This window comes from Staurois parvus, unplaced genomic scaffold (assembly GCF_062004578.1).
Source record: "Staurois parvus isolate SC_StPar_1 unplaced genomic scaffold, SC_StPar_1.0 ptg000701l, whole genome shotgun sequence".
Classification (NCBI taxonomy): domain Eukaryota; kingdom Metazoa; phylum Chordata; class Amphibia; order Anura; family Ranidae; genus Staurois; species Staurois parvus.
Window position 1 is genome coordinate 570,578 of NW_028318497.1, and position 20,661 is coordinate 591,238.

At 37.9% G+C, this 20,661-nt stretch overlaps 1 protein-coding gene across 2 annotated transcripts in view; it reads left to right on the forward strand.

Annotated features, from left to right (window-relative positions):
* The window catches only part of MACROH2A1 (macroH2A.1 histone), a 146,756-nt gene extending 127,290 nt beyond the window's left edge, over positions 1-19,466 (forward strand). For both annotated transcript variants that reach the window (XM_089653133.1, XM_089653134.1), the window contains exon 9: positions 15,771-19,466. In XM_089653133.1, the coding sequence (XP_089509259.1) occupies positions 15,771-15,936 (166 nt within the window). In that variant the 3' untranslated portion in view covers positions 15,937-19,466. The remainder of the gene's footprint in view (positions 1-15,770) is intronic.
* Positions 19,467-20,661: the final 1,195 nt, after the last annotated feature.

A 20,661-nucleotide genomic window follows, 5' to 3' on the forward strand; every position in this document is an offset into this window, starting at 1 on the left:
TGGCATTAAAGTAAATGAATTTTTGGCAGAAGAGACAAATAGGCTCAACGCACCAAAATATACATGACTATATTATTTTTTTATTTACAGCCAGGTGACTGTAAATCTCAAAGCTCATCGGATTCAACTGAAAATATCTCACTTTTTTGAAAATATGGATCCTTATTGTTGTGTTCTTGCTTTGCAAATTGAGCCTAGTATTTTCAACCAAAAAAATATATGCTTTAAACGTAAGTAAGATTACCACAACTTACTTCATCAAGCAAAATGGACAGAATTAGGGTTGCAATAAGTGATCTGTTTCTACTTACCATGCTATTTTATTTATTTCACTTCCAATATTATAAAACAATTATATAGATTAAAATCTGAAAAGAAAAAATTAAAATGAGGGTGTGACCTTACAATCACCATCTTTGATGTCGGGTGGGTAATACTTCTGGGATCTGCATGCTGTTTCCATGCCTCTGGCTATAGCATCAAACAAGTACCATATTTAAATTGTGCACACCTCGCTACACCCTAACACATTCTATCTGATTTAGTTGAAAAATTTTCCCTATTTTTTTTTTTTTATGCTGGTTTTGATCCTTTGTTCTTCAGCTACAGAAAAAAATAGTGTGCAATAAGATTAACAAAAAAGAAAATATAGATTAAAAAGCATACAAAAAAGCGAAAGTATCCTGTAAACAAAGTGTGTACCAAACGATTTATAACGGTTTCTACCAATTTCACCACAATGGCTTCAGAAATGCCAATAATCATATAATCAGTAATAAGTACACCAGAAATGCATGTTTATAAAATGAATTAAAGGTCACCCACTGTGGTGTTTATCAAAGCATTCCCCACAGTTTCTCTTTCATTGCAAGCACAGTGACAGGGATTCATCACCCATTAACACCAGGACATTGAATATTCTTTGTAGGCACTGCTTCATACAGAATTAGCACAGGACGTTTTTTTACTTTGTGCTCAAACAGTCATAATAAATACATCTAAGGGAAAAAATGTAAACCTCCAAGGGTAGTGCAAAACCGTTTCTTAATTGTTCATCAAAAAACACAGGATCAGTAGAATTCTTGAGCAGTGGGTTTTACTGCTGCCTTAAGGAAAAATTAGAAATTGACAAGCCATTAGCCAGCCAAGTATAGCCCATTCCACTCCCATGATGCTTAAGTTTTTTGTTAGTTTTCCAAGAAAACTGACTTTTTTTTATCTTCATTGAAATGTTCATCTATTTTTCTGGACGATTTCTTGACAAAGTGTCCTTTTATTAAGCAGCGGTAAATTATCTCTGCTGAGCTCCCAGGCATTCTCTGAGGAGATCGCTCTCCTCTGAGTGACTGTTTATGAAGCGTTGTAGATTGCTTCTCCTTTTGAGGAGTGAAGCAATTTACAAACGCTTTGAACTGTGGAGAATGCCTCCTGTTACTGTAATCTCGCGAGATTTCAGTAACAGAAAATTAGTGAAGCACAGAGATGTCCATTTATTAAGCAGCAGTGAATTACCGCTGCTGAATTCATGGTCATATAATAATGTTAAAGCCCCCCTACACAAATTATGTAAATTTGTATTTCTAACCTGCTCTACTGGTTTTGGGGGGGGGGGGGGGGGTTGTGTAAGGCAGGGGTGAACATGTTCTCTGCTGATGATCTCAGTTTCATAAACCACCAATGATCTGAGATAAGCTGCAATCATCAGGATTGCAGCTCATCTCGGTTTCTTAAACAGACACCAAAGTTCCTACTTTACACTGCTAAGCTGGGACTCGTTGTTCAACTATCTGGATTGGCTAATCTTCAGTGGCACCTTCAAGGCTGTACCCAGATCCCTCTGGATAAAGTACTGCAAGAATAGCCTGTAATATGACCTTCAACAATGAGCTCTGCTTGTGGCGCTCCCCAGGCAGTTAGCGGTTTCTTAGCTTTATAGGTCTAGGGCTGTGACACAGCCTCTGGTGTAATCCCTGAAGTCTCCCATGGGACTATCATAAATCATTGTAGACATTTTAAATGTAAAGTGAAAAAACTAATATAAATAAATAATTATACAAACTTGTTGCTTGTTATAGCACCTCAATAGTAATTTCATCACACTTCGATAATCAAACAAAAATAACAATAGTGCAGCGCAACATGTGACAATTAAAAAAAACGTCCATAATCATGTCCATTAACTATGTTCTAATGACCAATGTGCTATAAGTGTGATCCTCTTCCTGAATATCACCATGCATGCACAACACCACATGTAAAAATGAAGGCTCACCTCCTGATATATCATAAGTGTAATAAAAGCGTCACACCCTTAATACTTTAAAGCAGCAATTCCACCTCAAAGAAACCAAATAACCTCCCCTCCTGATATGATCTCTCAAGTTACATTGAGGTATAATAGCACTTTAATATGTCTCCTGCTGGGGCTCCAAACCCTTGGTGGACCACATAGACGGCTGATGGTAGGCATCACATAGCTTTTCACTCATAATCATGGGTGTTGTATGTAAAACATAAAATGGAGGACAAATAGTGCTGTCTGTATATACTTGATTTTTAATAAAAGGATAGCATAAAAACACATAAAATCAAAGCACGAGTGCTCAAACAGCACATAGAAATCACATCACAGGTTTGGAAGCTCAATTCCCACCTGGAATAGTATCATATGTGTGGCTCTCTTTCCTATATGTGTTACACCCAGGTACAGGCTTCATCAGTTGGATCCTATAGTATGCATTTGAATACTTCTGCTAAATTATTTGTTGCACCAAAAGGCTTCACTGGGCAATATTCCATGGAGAAGTTTACCAAGAAGTGGGCAGTTCCTAGTGTAGATCCAGACATTTCTTGCCTAGACAAAAAATTGATCGTTCTTGTTGCGAATATCCCAGTGTTTTGTGACTAGTTGCCCCTGCCCTGCAACCTCGTATTGCAATTATGCTGATTTTCCAGACCCTAGGGGGGCAAATCTCCAAAAAAAGCTCAAAACCATCTTTACTGATTCATTTAGTTTGTGTCAAAGGCAGTAAAAATACTCTTATTTCCACAAGAAAATAAGCAAGTCTCAGTTGCCTAACTGAAAAAGAGTTTATTTCCTTTTTGGGCCCATGTTCTCTACTGCCATGGCCAGGCATAGATATGAGAATATAATGAGATTTATGCATTTCACTGACAATACACTCTGTTGTAATTAGTTTCTCGTAAAGCAAGGCACTAGTACAAAAAGAGTGTCTATATTTATTTCAGTTGGCTCTGTGGAATGCTTTTGTGCTTTACAAAGCAACTGGAAGAAGTTATTTCCTGAAATTTCAGGAAGAAGTCATCACAGACCTTTTGTATCCAGAAGGTGCTGTGACCTAAACCCTCAACCCAAATGCAGTGAGTCGGCTGCCTGAGAGGCATTTTCCTGATGCCATTCCTGATACCCTAATCCAAAAGTCACCACAAAAAAGATGTGTCTATAGCAGACACAGAATTAGACATAACACCCACTTTTTTGTCCCTCCTGTCCTGGCCAACCTGGTCTCTGGCTCAAAGACTGCTTCTGCTGCTACCATACACTAGTGGAGTATTAGTATCGGGTACAGCACGGCACAGTCTAGGGTGCACATTCACACAGGGTCTTGAAAGAAGTTAGGTAAACAGGAAACTGGCTGTTGCATTGTGGAAAGTTTACAGTTGTTGTCTTTTATTTTTTTAAGTTGCAAAAAAAGTTGAAAAAAAAACAAATTTAAAAAAGTAAAAAAAAAGTCATATTATTGTACGGATCACTGTCATGCTTCGTCGTATATATTTTTCCTTTTTTTTTGTCACAGATTTTAATTAAAAAATGTTTTATTAAGTTAATATTCGGCTGCAATACCGATCTGTTTATTCTGACAGCAACAGGGTGTTTCTCTCTGAATATACATCAGTGTGTGCAACGCTGCTGGAATAGATTTCTAATGCCCAACCAAGACCAGTGATGTACTGGTACATCACTGGACTTTGAGTGGTTATACCAGGATGATGCCGATTGTTTTTTTTAAAAGCAATCCTAGCAGCTGAATTGCTTTTACAAGCAGCAGGAGGGAACATTTCCCCCACCCCGCTGCCTTCCACAGCTTTTTTGGGCTGTCCCATCCCATTGGGGAACCCGAGAATGCAGCCGGAATTTCTGCTGGCTGAACATAGAGCTGATCAGAGACCAGAACAGCTCCAATCATCTTATATAGTCTAAGAAACAGGAAGCTACGAGCATTTCATCACTTTGGTTTTGACGGCCGTAAATAGTGACATTTTTAAATTGGAAAAGCATCTGATTATACAGATCTTGGTGTGATCAGATGCTTTAAGGGCAGAGGAGAGATCTAGAGTTCAATAGACCTTAGATTTATAGAAAAAAAAAAGAGTACCATTTACTGCCTATTGCTATCACAGGGGATATTTATATTATTTATAACATAACAATAAAAGTGATGAAAAAAAAAATAAAACAAACCGCAAGTGTCAGTCCTGTGTCGGTATGTAAACAGCAATTGCACCATGCATGTGAGGTATCACCGCAAATGTCAGATCGAGGGCAGTAATTGTAGCACTAGACCTCTTGTGTAATTCTAAAGTGATAGCCTGTAAAGGCTTTTAAATATTGCTTATGGCTATTAAAAATATATGTAGTTTGTCACTGTTGCACGGGGAATGCGCAATTTTAAAGCATGTCAGTTTTTTATATCTATTTACTTGCCACAACATCAACTTTTATTCTTCATCAAACAATTGGACAAAATATTTTATTTTTGTGCATTAAAATTAAAAGTGTACTTTTTAAAAAAAAATGTGCGTGTGAAAACTGCTGCACAAATACTGTGTGACATAAAAAATTGCAACACCCACCATCTTATTCTGTAGGTCTGTGCTTTAAAAAAAATATATAATGTTTAAGAGTTCAAAGTAATTTTCTAGCAAAAAATACTGATTTTTTTTTTCTTGTGAACAAAATGTCAGAAAAGGCTTGGTCTTCAAGTGGTTAGTAGATTGGATGGCATAAGTTTCTAATGTTGGGCATAAAATGCCAGGATAGCACAAAACCCCCCAAATGACCCTTTTTCGGAAAGTAGACACCCCAAACTATTTGCTGGGAGGCATGGAAAATTTTATTCATTACCACAAGTTTTTGGAAAATGAAATTTTTTCACGAAGTTGTCACTTAAATGGTATATTTCTCACATATGCCATAGGTATATGTAGAATCACACCCCAAAGTACATTCTTCTACTTCTCCCAAGTATGGGGATTTCTTTTGGCAGTATTTGATTATCACTGGGTTTTTTATTTTTTTGCGCTAAAAACAAAAATGACTGACATAAAAAAGCAATATTTTTTACTTTCTGCTTTAAACATATCCAATAAATAAAAATATATAAAATTTTTTACCTAAATGTAGGCAAAAATGTGTTCTGCTATATATTTTTGGTAAAAAAAACCCCCAATAACCGTATATTGATTTGCTATATTTATATATATTATTATACAGTGTTTATATAGCGCCAAAAAGTTTGCTCAGCGCTCTACAATATAGTGGGGGACAGTACATGAGACAATACAGTAACAGGACAATATACGAGAGGTTTGAGGGCCCTGCTCTTTCTAGCTTACAATCTAGGAGGGAGGGGATAGTAGTACAGGAGGAAGTGGCTGTGGGGGATGGAGAGGTGGGAGGAGTGGAGGAGATCGGCTGTTAGGTGAGGGTGGGGTAATCTTCCCTGAAGAGATGGGTTTTCATGGTGCGCCTAAAGGTGAGGAGGGTAGGTGACAGTCTGATGGATCGGGGTATTGAGTTCCAGAGGATGAGGAAAGTCCTGGAGAAGTCCTGCAGTCGGGTGTGGGAGGAGGAGACCAGGGAGCTAGAAAGTAGGAGGTCTTGTGAGGAGCGAAGAGTACGGGTTGGGTGGTATTTGGGTATCAGGTCGGTAAGGTAGTTTGGGGCAATGTTATGAATGGCTTTGTACGTCAATGTTAGTAGTTTGAATTTAATGCGTTGGGCAATCGGAAGCCAATGGAGGGAATGACAGAGGGGGGTGGCAGAAGCCGAGCGGTTAGTAAGGTGGATGAGTCTGGCCGCTGAGTTCAGGATACACTGAAGCGGGGATAGTCTGTGATGAGGTAGGCCGGTGAGGAGTTGCAGTAGTCGAGTCGTGAGATAATAAGGGAGTGAATGAGTTGTTTAGTAGTACCTGGGGTTAGGAATGTACGTATTTTGGAGATGTTGCGGAGGTGGAGCCTGCATGAGTTTGCCAGCTATTGGACATGGGGTTGGAAGGACAGATTTGAGTCTAGAGTGACACCTAGGACTTTGGCTTGCAGGGTGGGAATGATGGTGGCGTTGTTGGTCGTGATGGAGAGGGTGGGGGGGGGGGCACGGGCTGAGGGGAAAATTAGGAGCTCGGTTTTGGAAAGGTTTAATTTGAAGAAGTGGAGTGACATCCAGTCTGATATGTTGTTCAGTAGGCGGGTGATTCGGGCAGAGACTGAAGGGGTGAGGCGAGGGGTAGAGAGGTAGATTTGCATGTCGGTGTAGAGGTGGTAGTTGAAGCCGTGGGAGTGTATCAGTTGGCCAAGGGAGGAGGTGTAGATGGAGAAGAGGAGGGGCCCAAGGACAGAGCCTTGGGGGACCCAAACAGAGAGGGGGAGGTAGCAGCGTTATGTTATACACACACACACTGGAATTTTTTTATACTAGTAATCAGTGACTTATAGCGTGACTGAAATATTGTGGTGGACAGTAATACAAATACCATAATTAGTGCTAAAAATATACATGATCTCTGTATTAATGGCACTGGTTGGGAAGGGGTTCTAGGGACGATCAAAGGGTTAACTGTGTGCCTAGCTATGTGTTTTGTGTACACAATCTATCAGATCACCCTTGACAGGACGCAGCTCTGCCTTGTTTACAGATGCAATGCATCTTGTGGAGAACAGAGGAAACATGCAGGGTCTTTTTGTCCCCATGTGATGAAAAAAAAGGTAAAAAAATAAATTTACACGCAAGCACATAACATCCCCCCCAAAATAAATTGAGCCCCCCCCCCCCACAAACTGTATAACTGTATGCACATACAAACACACACGTCAGGGTGCCTACTCATGAAAATGTGGATTGCAATACACTTTACATATTGCAGCACATGCCAGAGTGAGAGTAATAATGCTAGTATGGGCTAGGCTATAGAGGCTTTTGAAGCGTCGCCTATAGAAAATATAGGGTACTGACGTTTATTGCCATTTCATAGGCGCACACAGATTTGAGGTTTGGCATGCTGATCTGTTTACTCGATGCAACAACGCCTTTTATATTTTACCAAAATTGTGAGTAATTTATTTCCTTGTTTGCCCTAAAATCCCCTCTGCGTTTCCTAGATCTTTGCGGTAATATCATGTGACATAAAAAATTAGAACTACCACTATTTTATTCTCTAAGGTGTCTGCTTTCAGAAAATATACAACCTTTTTGGGATTGTGTGTAATCTTCAGGCCTAAAATGATTTTTTTAAACGTATGCAAAAAAATACAAAAAGGGCTAAAGAAAAGAATACAGTCCCTACAGTCAAACATGATGGAGGCTCACTGATGTTTTGGGGTTGCTTTGCTACTTCAGGTACTGGATTGTCTTGACCGTGTGCATGGGATTATGAAATTTAAAGACTACCAAAGAATTCTGGGGGTGCAATATAGGACCCAGTGTCAGAAAGTTAGAACTCTGTCAGAGGTGTCATGGGTCTTACAGTGACCCAAAACACACGTCAGAATGCATCCAGAAATGGTTTAAGAGAAAGTGATGGAGAGTACTCAACTGGCCAGCATTGAGTCCAGATCTCAATCCCATAGAGTGCCAGTGGAGAGATCTCAAAACAAAGATCTGGAAAACAACAATCTTCCTGCGCTTGTGGAGTAGGCCCAAAGGCATTAGTGGACTACAGTCAAAATTTGGCCTTCATGGGGTGCACTTGCTTGCTGCCCTCACAAGACTGGAGAGGTCTAGGAGCACAGCAGTAATGATAAACAAACAGAGGGCGTACCGGCCTAGTGCATTATCCTTTAAACTCGTAAATTTGATGTAAAAAGGTAAGTTTTATACTCACAAAAGTCATAAAGGTGCAAATACATCTCATGAGTACAGCACAAACAGTCCGTAAATCATCAAAGGCCAAGTTCTCGAAACGCGTCAGCCTTTATATGTTTGATCGTTTCTGTACACTTTGATGATTTGCAGACTGTTTGTGCTGTACTCATGAGATGTATTTACACCTTTATGACTTTTGTGAGTATAACACTTACCTTTTTACATCAAATTTATGATTTTAAAGGATAATGCACTAGGCCGGTACGCCCTCTGTTTATCATTACTGCTGTGCTCCTAGACCTCCCCAGCCTTGTGAGGGCGGCAAGGCATGTGCATCCCATGAAGACCAAGTTTTGACTGCGCCCTCTGTTTGTTTGTCATTATTGCAGAGGTCTCAAAACAGCAGTTGGGGAAAGGAACTGAGAGATCTGGAGCAGTTATTGAAAAAAGAGCGGTCCAAAAATACAATAGAGAGGTGTAGGAAACTCTTTGATGATTACAGAAAGCGATTCATTTCAGTTATTTTTTCCAAGGGGTGTGCTACCAAATATTACATTGAGGGTGCCAGTAATTTTGCCCAGTACATTTTTGGGGTTTTGCGTGGAATCTGTCAGATTTGGCTTTTTGTTAATCCACTTTTTTGTGTTACACCAAAATGAAATATACTTGAGAATGCCTAAACATTTGTAATTGCAACAGTTTTCTGGGCAAAGTGGTCCATTATCTGACAGAAATGCAGGGTGCCAATATTTTTAGTCATGACTCTATATTTTCTACAGCATTGTAATAAATATACAAAAACTTTTTATGTGTAAGCATCAAGTCTGACATTTTGTATTTTTTCACTGAAGGCATAGCAATGTAAAGTTGTTTAAACTATTAACACAAAGTCATTATAGAAATGAATTTTATTTAAAGAAAAATCAGTATTGTGAAAACAATTGCAGCGCTCTAGTTGGTCAGCATTGGAACTCAAAACATCTGTTAGACAGACATGACTTCTGAAAGCAACAGAAACGGCTTAATTCCTTTTTATAAATGGAGAATAGGATTATGCCTTGAACATGAGGATAAAATAAATCACATTCTACTTCAAGGAGAAGCATAAGAATTATGTCCATACAGCTAGAATAAAACATTTTTTACACAGTATTTCTATCTGTGTAGTAATGGTACAAATCCCACATTTGTAGGCTAAGAACTTTCTTTTTACATTTCTATCTATCATAAATGTTCCTGCTGCCACTATTCATTATATCATTTACAGTATGTTAAATGCAAATGGAAATTTATATTTCAGAATGTAAAAAAAAATAAAATGTATTTTGTAGATGATAAAAAGCATATACTAAGTCAAAACCCATAATAACTAAAATGTACAATAAGACAGGCCTAGAGTTGTTTATAGGACACACATTTGGAAATTTTTTGAGGCCAACTCACCTCCTTAACCACCTCCTGTCCCGCCGTTGTATATAAACGGCTGGATGGTGGCAGTGCAGGGGCGGGTCGCCGTTTATAAACGGCCTCCTGATTGTGGTCGCTCCTTGAGAGTGCGCAGCACCGTGATCCGGTGCCCGCTGTGTCCTCCGGACACAGTGGAACACCAATCGTCATACGGGACCTCTGTGCGAGGTCCCGATCATGTGATCACTGATTGGCCAATCAGTGATCACATGCAGAGTAGTAAGCAAGATGTCACTTCTGACATCATTGCTTACTACGTGTGAAATCTATGAATGATCAAAGAGGTCACATGGTACAAGGCTATTCACAACAACCTTGTACCATTTGACATCTTCATCACCCCCCACAAGTAGTACAGTGTCACCATGGTGACACTGTACTGCTAGAGTGACAGTATGTAAAAAAAAAAATATATAAAAAATTGGTTATAAACTAATTTGGGTTATTTTTTTTTACTAAAAAAACAATAAATTGTGGCCAAGATTTATGATGAAATATTTATTTGCAAAATGTTATAAGAAAAACACTTTTTTTCAAAATTTTTGGAATTTTTCATTTACATAGCAAAAAAAAAAAATCCCAGTGGTGAATAAATACCACCAAAATAAAGCTTTATCTGTCTCAAAAAAAATGCTAAAACATTCATATGGGTACAGTGTTGCATGACCGCGCAATTATCATTCAAATTGTGATAGCACTGAAAGCTGAAAATTGGCCTGGACAGGAAGGGGGTAAAAGTGTCCAGACTTGAAGTGGTTAATCTTCATATTTTTATGGTCTTTTTTTGGTATCCATTCATGCACCAATTATTGGCAGGTGCTTAATGACTCATTCCATAGAGTTAAAATATTCCGTCTTGAAATTCTAACTTTCTGAAAACATAACCGGATTTACAGTAAATTGACTAATTTTAGTGATTTTTATGAAAACAGTAGTGGGAAAAGTACAACAACAAAGTCTTTTGAACATTTTTGTATGAACTGGTTGAATTATGCATAGGTGAGGTTTGGCCATGGTAGCTGAAAATCATCATAGTGACCCAGTACTACCCAGGGCTTTAAAGGCGGAAAAATAAAAGTAACCTGATTGGGCAAATACCTGAAATTTAGCCATTGTAATAAACAAAATGGGTATAAAACAGATAATTTTATATAAATATAAAAATTGATTTTAACATTTATAAATAAAGGTTGTGTTATAGGTCTAGTGGGTGGAATGCACAGGAGCATAAGTGTGTCAATTTGCACAATTTGTCTCAATATTTCTATGAAAGACAAGCAATAAAGCTCTATAAAAGTAATTTTTAATATACAATATCCTTCCAAGTCTGATTAGTAGAATGTGCTCAGGTCAGCACAGGACCACATAAAGGGCTGGTAAAAAAAAAAACAAAATAAATGATAATACTTCAAAGGCAGTAATGTGCGAAACTACATTTCCACAAATATTCCACTAAACAACTGGCGAAACATTGTACTTTGGCTGAAGTGGTAACAAAGTGGATTTGTGTGTTAAAACCTCTGTTGTTTTTTCCTTGTGTGCGTCCAGACTGAAGAAATAGTCATTTGCTTCATATCTTAGAGTCACTCAAACGGGTCTCTTCATTGGAAGAAATACCCTTATTTCGATTACAAATGTAAAATATTGCACTTTTACTTTTTATCACAGTGACCATTCCAAATGGGCACAGAGACAGCAATAAAAAAATTAACAAATGTACTAAACCTTCCTTTCTCTAAACAAGCCTAGAAAAAATATGTTTGCTGGAAATGCACCTTAACACCAACAAGGGCAATTTGAGTAAAGAAGGGAGAATTGATAATAGGATTTAAGTACAGCAAGTCTTCAACATGACAGTTGAAAATTAAATGTTATTGTCTGTGTTCTCAGTAAACTAAAAGGGCACCGGTGAGCATTCTCGTAGTTCATTGATTCTTCCTGCTATTCATTAATTCTCTGCCCAAATGGGATGTACAGGCAGACAGCTGAGAGTCTTCAGAGGCCTGGCATTGCACCCATGATCTGCTGATTGTGGGTGCAATGCCTTACAGGCTGCAGTGTAAAAAAAATAAATGCACATTTTTTTACCTGCAAAAAGTTGAGTGCATTTATTATTATTATTTTTTTTTATAAAAGGCAAACTTAGCCTTTAAAACACTGCCCCCTCACAACTTTGTTCTCGCAAATGAACTAAAAACTGATACGGCGCAATCAGTCAGATTTGCAAAATGTCCTAAACCATCTCCTATTCCAGTTGTGCCAGTACCTCTGCAATTAAGGCTCACAGGATTCTATTCAAATCTGTTTAAGCCCAACAGGGGAATTTGTCCTATTCTGTACTTAAAACCTCTCAACAAATACCTTCAAATTCCAACATTTTGCATGGAGTTTGCAAAGTCAGACTAGCCCCTTTAAGACGAGGAATATATGGCATCTATAGACATCCGAGATGAATATCTACATGTCCATATTTATCCATCTCATCAGCACTTTATGCATTTCACAGTGGCAGACAATAACTTTCAGTTTGACAGAACTCCCTGTCTTAGTGGATTTCAAGGCCAGCCCTAACAATAGACACCAGTCTTTCAGTCTGGGGAGGAGTGTTCCAGCCCCTCACAGTCCAGTGAACATGGTCATCAGTGGAAGCCAAGCTCCCCAGCAACATCTTGGAGCTTAGAGCAGGTTCATTGGTTCTAAAATGAAGACATCCATTGTGTGAGGACACACAGTCAGGGTACAGTCAGACAATGTCACTGCTGTAGCCTACAATAACCATCTTGAGGGAAACACATCAGATAATCTCCTTGACTGAAACTCACTGATCAGAAATCTTTGCAGTCCCCATCCCAAGAATGAAAAATTTGAAAGCGGACTACCTTAGTCGCCACCACCTGGATAAAGGGGAATGTGTCCTTCACCCAGACAATCTATCTGATATGTCAAGATAGGGGAATCGGGATGTAGACATCCTAGCCTCCAGATTCAATAACAAACTACCTCTGTTTGTGGCCAGGACCAAGGATCATCTGTCCCTAGCTTCAGATGCCTTGTTAATTCCCTGGTCTCAGTTCAGGCTAGTCTACAACTTCCCTCCAGTGCACAGTGCAAATTCTAACTCATTGGCTCAAAACAATAGAATAGAGGAAAATGGTGATTCTAATTGCATCAAACTGGCCTCGAACAATTTTGTGCACAGACGTACTCAGATTTCTATCAGACGATCCCTGACCTCTTCCCAGCAGGCGATATCTGCTATCCCAAGGCCCTCTATCCTGTTTAACAGTCTATGGCTTTAACTGCATGGCTGTTAAGTCCAGATCTTAAAAGAGAGGTCTCCGAGGTGTTTTTGCTACCTTGCTAAAAGCCAGAAAAGACACTTCCAGGAAGATCTACTATAGTGCCTGGAAATCCTTCTTCACTTGGTGTGAACACAGGCATTTTTATCCCAGAGATTACTCTATGCCTCACATTATGGCCTTCTTAAAATCAGGTCTTGACCAGAACTTGGCAATTTTTTTTCATGTTAAATAGAGTAATAGTTAAGCATTAAGACAAGAGAAATTTTGACTTGCATGTAAATTCCATATCTTGGAGTTCAGGACACAGGCCACCCTCCTTTCCATTCTTTGGTTACTCTGCATTACTTCAAAACTGAGGACTCACAGTTTGAGATGTCTCAAAAGCTCCAGTCACCTGAATGTATGAGCCTATAATCCCAGGATCTATGAACATTTTGCCTGTGTCCTCTACTGTACTTCAATATAAAGAATTTGAAGTATGTCGAAATTTCTTTTTTTTTTACTTATTCCCATGCATTGTTGCATGGGTTTGAGACATTAGAAGATAAAATGTACTGTAAATGTCTGCTATTTTTTTTAAATGTGGTAGAAGCATGCATAAAGCTGACCTTTAAATGTTGCTATTTTTCTTTATGTGTATTATTTCCCATTATTTGGTAATAAAAGATACAAAAGGTTCATATATACGCTTCTCATTGAATCCTTTCAGTTCTTCTGCTGTTGGTTACCTAATCTTTGCTAAATGGTCATTAGGGAGTCATCAGCATAAAGACATTGAACTATCTTTTGTATCGCTGTTATTATTATACAGGATTTATATAGCGCCAACAGTTTGCACAGCAAAAAGCAAAATGAAGGTAGACATTATAGTTCCAATACAATTTGGTACAAGAGGAAACAGAGGGCCCTGCTTGTTAGAGCTTACAATCAAGGATTATCACTGTTACCAAGTCTTGTACGCTCATCAACCACTTTATTAAGTACACCTTGCTAGTACTGGGTTGGACCCTTTTTGTCCCTTCAGAACTGCCTTAATTCTTCATGGTATAGATTCAACAAGTGTTGGAAACATTCCTCAGAGAATTTGGTCCATACTGACATGATATCATCACGCAGTTGCTGCAGATTTGTTGGCTGCACATCCATGATGCGAATTTTGCATTCCACCACATCCTAAAGGCGCTCTATTGGATTGAGATCTGGTGACCATGGAGGCCATTGGAGTACAGTGAACTCATTGTCATGTTCAAGAAACCAGTTTGAGATGATCTGAGCTTTGTGACATGGTGCATTATCTTGCTAGAAGTAGCCATCAGAAGATGGGTACACTGTAGTCATAAAGGTATGGACATGGTCTGCAACAACACTCAGGTATGCGGTGCGTTTAAACAACTCTCAATTGGTACTAAGGGGCCCAAAGTGTGCCAAGAAAATTTCCTGCACACCATTACCAGCCTGAATTGTTGATACAAGACAGGATGGATCCACTCTTTCATGTTGTTTACACCAAATTCTGACCCTACTATTTGAATGTTGCAGCTGAAATCATCTCATCAAACCAGGCAATGTTTTTCCAATATTTTTTTGTCCAATTTTGGTGAGCCTTTTTAAATTGTAGCCTCTGTTTACTGTTTTTAACTGACAGGAGTGGCACCCGGCATGGTAATTTGCTGCTGTAGCCCATCTGCTTCAAGGTTCTACATTTTGTGCATTCAGAGATGGTATTCTGCATACCTTGGTTGTAACGAGTGGCTATTTGAGTTACTGTTGCCTTTCTGTCAACTGACTTCAGTCTGCCCATTCTCCTCTGATATCAACAAGGCATTTTCATCCACACAACTGCAGCTTGCTGATAGTTGTGTGTAAAAATCCCAGTAGATCAGACGTTTTTAAATACTCAGACCAGCCCATCTGGCACCAACAACCATGCCACAGTCAAAGTCACTTATATCCCCTTTCTTCCCCATTCTGATGTTAGTTTTGAACTTCAGCAAGTCTTCACCACATCTAGATGCATAAATGCATTGAGTTGCTGCCGTGTGATTGGCTGATCAGCAATTTGTGTTATTAAGCGATTGAACAGGTGTACATAATAAAGAGGCCGGTGAGTCTATATAAAATTAGGTGCAAGGATAGGTCCACCAAAAGATTATCTGCTATGGTTAAGAACAAGACCAAAAGAGAAGAGAATCTAGAAGTGCTGATCTCCTGGGTCCTTTGTAGGACTCTCACTGGTACTTTCTGCTGACTTCTACATCAATTCTGTATCCTAACGGAGTGGAAGTCACAGGGAGGAACCACTGAGCGCTGAAGAAAACCCAGGAGATTAACACTCCCACAATGCTAGTTTCCTATGGACTTCAGGGTACCAATTCACAGCATCTGAGCAGCATTTGGAGGCAAGGACAGCAGAAAGGTTTGATGTTTACTGTCACCGATAACATGTTGTTACTGTGTTCAATTTGTGCCCATAGATATTTAGCTAATAACACTGATGACTCTTAATAACAGATTAAACAATATCCACCAATGCATAACATTGTCACTGTTGCACAACTTGTTCTTAATGGATATATAAAATAGTTTGCTTTGAGTAGCTCCTAAAAGTAAGTAAAGTAAGTAAAAAGTAACAGAGAAAATGTTACAGTGAAAGCATCATATTTAATGGGCACAGTGAGTAATTCAGTGACTTCTTAGGAAGGACATTTTTTTAATTCAGCCTAGGATAGCTGTCTAGGTCTGAATGTGACAGTGGTTTTGGGATGATATTTATTTAGCACACGAATAAGGGCCAAATGTGGGTGTGGCATGCATTATGAAAATACTGTAAGTTATGTTGTGTTATGTTGATTATTATTGCTATAATTTTAACCTTCCTTTGTTTTTTTTACCTGCAGAAATGGCTTTCCAAAGCAAACAGCTGCTCAACTCATTCTGAAAGCTATTTCCACCTATTTTGTGTCTACGATGTCCTCTTCAATCAAGACTGTGTATTTTGTGCTGTTTGACAGTGAAAGCATAGGCATATATGTGCAGGAGATGGCAAAGCTTGATGCCAACTAAGCCTTTCAGTCCAGCAATCCCCTCTCCCCCGACATTTCTCTTCACTAACAATATAACCTTCAGCTATTTTTTTGCAAAACTGTACTGTAATTTGAGAAAACATGCTGATTTAAGGAAAGCAAGGATTCCACTTGACCTTTCTAAAATATTTTACATTGGCACTGATAGCTGACATTACTTCTGTTGATGCACTATTATCTGAGGCATTGTCCTAACTTCGTTAATTTAGAAGATTTTTTATAGTTTTATTTTAATGAGTTATGAAATTATATAGGTTGTAGTTGGGAGTGTATTGTCTTTTGTATGTGAATGACATGAAAGGAATATTTTGTAAATGTTGTGGTTCTTTGATTGTACATTATGTGGCTTTGTATATTTTCCTCTCAATATGAAACAATCCAATCTTATTGTCTTACAAGCCATGATTTAAACACAATACGTGGGTTTATTTATAAAATATATAGGTAAGGATAAGCAAGTATCCACGGGAACCAGTCAGTTATTAGCTTTTACTCCTGAACCATTCAGAAGGAATACTAGCTGGGATTTGACTGGTTTGCTCTGGGCAATGCTGTCATTATTTTTGCTCCAATTTTTATAAATTAGCCACGTTGACTTAAAATACTTTTAAATTGATATTGGAGTTTGGCAGACACCTTAAGTCAGTTTTTGTAAATAGTTAATAACTGGATTGATTTTGGATTATTTGAATCATTATGTCACTAGAGATCATTTACAAGCACAAGGTAGATTTGTGAAATAATACTGTATGTTTATTTTAGTACACAATAGATAAAATGCAATGTAAAATGAAATATGAAGAAACCATAGCACTCAGAAATTTTGATTTTGATTTACAGAAACTAATATTGTTATATGTATATAAAGGATGGTAACGTGACAAAACTGGTCCTGTTTAAAAATTTGTGTTTACTTATTACGCACATCTGCTTATGTCTGTTTAGGTGGTAAGAGCAGGCCATGCCAATAGAAGTAATAAAATTTGCATGGTGGCAAACTAGTTTTTTTTTTTCTCACTTGATATGGAATGTCTGAATATACAGGACTACCTTGTCTCACCAAAGTATTACCTGTGAACTTGAAGTGCCTGTACTAGTTGGATATCTTCTGTGATATACCTGCAATCTTGATCATTTTTCATAATGATTCTTTTTTGGTTGTTAGAAATCAAAGGAGATTGCTGGTCTATCACTATATTGGCTGAGCTGAAAATGTTAAGTGCATGGTCTGCAGTTCCTCTTTGTACATTCATAGAAATTAACTTTTGATTTAAAGAACAATTCAGTATCTTTTTAATGCGAACACTAAATTTGCAAGTTAAAATACGTGCTTGCACCCTATGTGCAAATCTTTGCTTACATCCACATTTTATATTATCCATATGCCAGCATGCTTAGTTTGTTTTACCAGCATTAGTGGGAAAAAGATGAAAGGGTTCCATCCTCTGAGGAAAGTATTGTAATCATCCCCTCCATTGGAAGTTCTTTGATTTTTCTTTTTTTTTCATTTTTGCCAGTAACTGAGCATATAGTAGGGCATTTCTATCTCCACCTAAATCCCCCTTATCTCCTGCTTTTTTTCTTAACTTTTCTTAAAAATGCATCTGTCGACAAGTGAGAAGGCAGAACACAGGACAGAACTGGGAGGAGTCAGTGTATTTGGAATACTAAGAAGGAAGTGTGGACAGTCTATGGCCTCTGACCTGTTTAGCCAGTAGAGCTGAAGCCAAGAGGGCGTAGAAAATCCCAGTTCCTCTACTGTTGCTGCACATTTGTTTGGAAATGCATGCACTTTTTTTTCTACTTTTGTTTGCATTAATAAAAAAAATCTTTAAATCCAGCTGCCATCTTTTAACTATGATAGGCTTGAGCTGTACATAATTCTATAAATGAGTTAATGTGCATATAGCAATTTAGATATATGAGTAAGACTTTGTAGTCCTTTTACACACATGGAGAAAAAGATTACTGCTGTGAAGACATTTTCTTACGATACATTACAGAAATGTACTGTGCACAAAATGAAATTAGTTTAAAATGTAATAGACAAATAACAAAATATGCCTTTTCACATTTGTATATGCTAATTTTTGTCTGTTTGATTTGTCCTTTAAATTGAAATTTCTTAAATGTATGTATAGCCATTTTTTTTTTACTTTGGATAGAGTAGAGAGGGGTTAACAATCTTGCTAGATTGTGTCTTTTTTTTTTTTTTTTGCTTGCGGTCTACTATTGGGGAAATTTCCCCTCTCTTTTTGTCTGAGAGATGCAACAGGAGGTTGGAGGAAAAACTCCAACATTTTGAATTTTTCCTATCTTTTTTAATGAAAATGGTCATTATTAAAAATATGGTGGTGAATTTCCCCAAAAGGAACACAGACAGAAATGAGAACTTGAGAGATTGTCTAATCCTTTACAACTCTATCCAAAACAAAAAAAAGTTTCGCCTGGAAACCTAGATATACACTTTAATAAAACTAAAGATTGGGACATTAATGATCCTTCCATAGTGACCATGCCTGAAAAATATTTATAAGAGCTTAAGTGTTCATGAAAAATTACTTGTGAAGGATTTATAGCACTAGTGTCACCAAATCTAATTTAAAGGCACTGATTTTAGCCTGTTCTAAATTTAATATATCCATGATAGTTGAGTAAGGTGACTGTAGCATTCTGATCTGTATAACCTATTTGCAATTGAGCCTCTCCACTACTATCTTTCCTAAGCTCTTCGCCACTTTTCTTGTACCACAATAATGTGTAGTCTCTATTAGCCTGACTGGCTTTAAAAATTGCATTACTGCTATAAATATATTCGTAGTTAGAAACTCTACAACAGACGTATACCTTTCCTGAGCTGCAGTACCCTGATGATGTCTTCGAAAGATACATGTATTTTGTTCTTTTGTAACCTTCCTGTATTCACTGCGAAGAGCAAGATATCTAAGAAATCCTAAGCAAATGCATGAAGACTCCAGGTTACTCACAGTAACATTGCTTCAGTTCCTAAGCAGTTCTTTACCATATGGCAATAGTACCATCACTGTTCTGTAAATGCAGAAGAGGAGTTTCTGTGGTGGGGTGCTAAGTAAATTGATCATTTCCGGAGCAGATTTTATACATTGTGTGCAATTTTATTTAATTTGTTTTGACAAAATCTATTTTTTGTCTGTTTAAATAAATGTTCCCCAATGTAGCCAAAGATTTAACTAATAGTTATTTTCTTGGCAATCATAGATAATCATATTATTGTAGAATGGATACTTCACAATGTAAAGCTAGAGGCACATAGAAAAAGGAGGCTTTGTTGCCAAAAATTACCATCCAAGTGCAAAATGTGCAATACAGATCTTACAATAACTTTGAGTGACACGTACGATACAAAGCTTACATTGTGCCAGATATTGTGATGTAGTGACACTGTGATGTGCTAATGTCATTTTTAGAGTGGATTCAGATTTCCTGAAAGTACTTGTTATTTTGTTGCAAATAAATTGTTGCTAAATTCTACTTCAGATGTTGTCATCTTATTTTGAATGGGCTGATTAATGGATACCAGATCATATTCTGTCACTTGTCAGCGCATTTCTTCTACGGCTTTCAGAATTGATGGTGTGTCTGTGATATGGTGAATGCTCCCAGTTTTGGAATGGTCTATGACTACTAGTAAAATATAATCTTGGAGTTCCCATACAAGCAATTCATGCTTCTTCATATCTACAGTATGTACATGTTACTTGTAAGCACAAGATGTAGGTATTCACCTACACCTTGTGCTTACAAGTAACATGTATGTAAGTTATGGTCATAACTACCACTTAAATGTACTGTAATAATGTTTTTTTCCAGCATGGGGTTTTTACCTGTTTGGAACATCCCAAATGTTTTCCCCTAGCAAGGTGCCTTGTCCCTTTTGTTGTTAAGGTCCTCACCCAAATATCTCTGGCTTGGTTGTTTGTAGATCTGCGGGGAAACTTATCGGAATTTAGAAGTCCCCTTAAGAAAAAGGGGCCCCTAGATATCTGCCCTCTATGTAAAAAAAGGGGAAATAGTAACAAAATGAACATAAAAAGTTAGTGCCCTGTGAGCAAAATGGTAGCTAGCACAGAGGTCAATATACATAAATCCTCCTGGGTAAATGGGTAAAGTGCAGCCCCTATATATAGCTAATCATAAAAAGTGAAAAACTTGCATAAGTAAACAATTCAAACAATTCTGTGAAAAAACAACACGTAATCCAATAAATAAATACAGTGATCTGATAAAATTAAATAAGTAAGTAGTAGATTATAGAAAGTCCATCAATCCTCAAATAATATAAAATTGCACCAGTCCATAAAAGGTATTTGCCAAAGACTTCCACCATCTGTATGTGAATGACTGTTAGTGGTGATTTCCACACTGTGCACAAAGAGGAACCATCACCACCACTTCACACTCACCAAAAGATATGACTGTACAGCATTATTGCAGCAAAAAGCACTCTTATCAAACCACCCAGGCAGGCTCCACTTCTCCACACAGATTTCGGTCCCTTTAAGTCAAGACAACAACCAGGTGTGCAAGGCTACACATCCAAGGAAGAATAACAGATGTCACTGGTAGCATTTGGTCTGTGCTGGTTGGCAGTTAGGAGTGTAAATCGCACATCAGGAGGTCTCCATGTTCTTCTGCTATGGTGAAGGTGGAGCCTTGTACAGCTGGT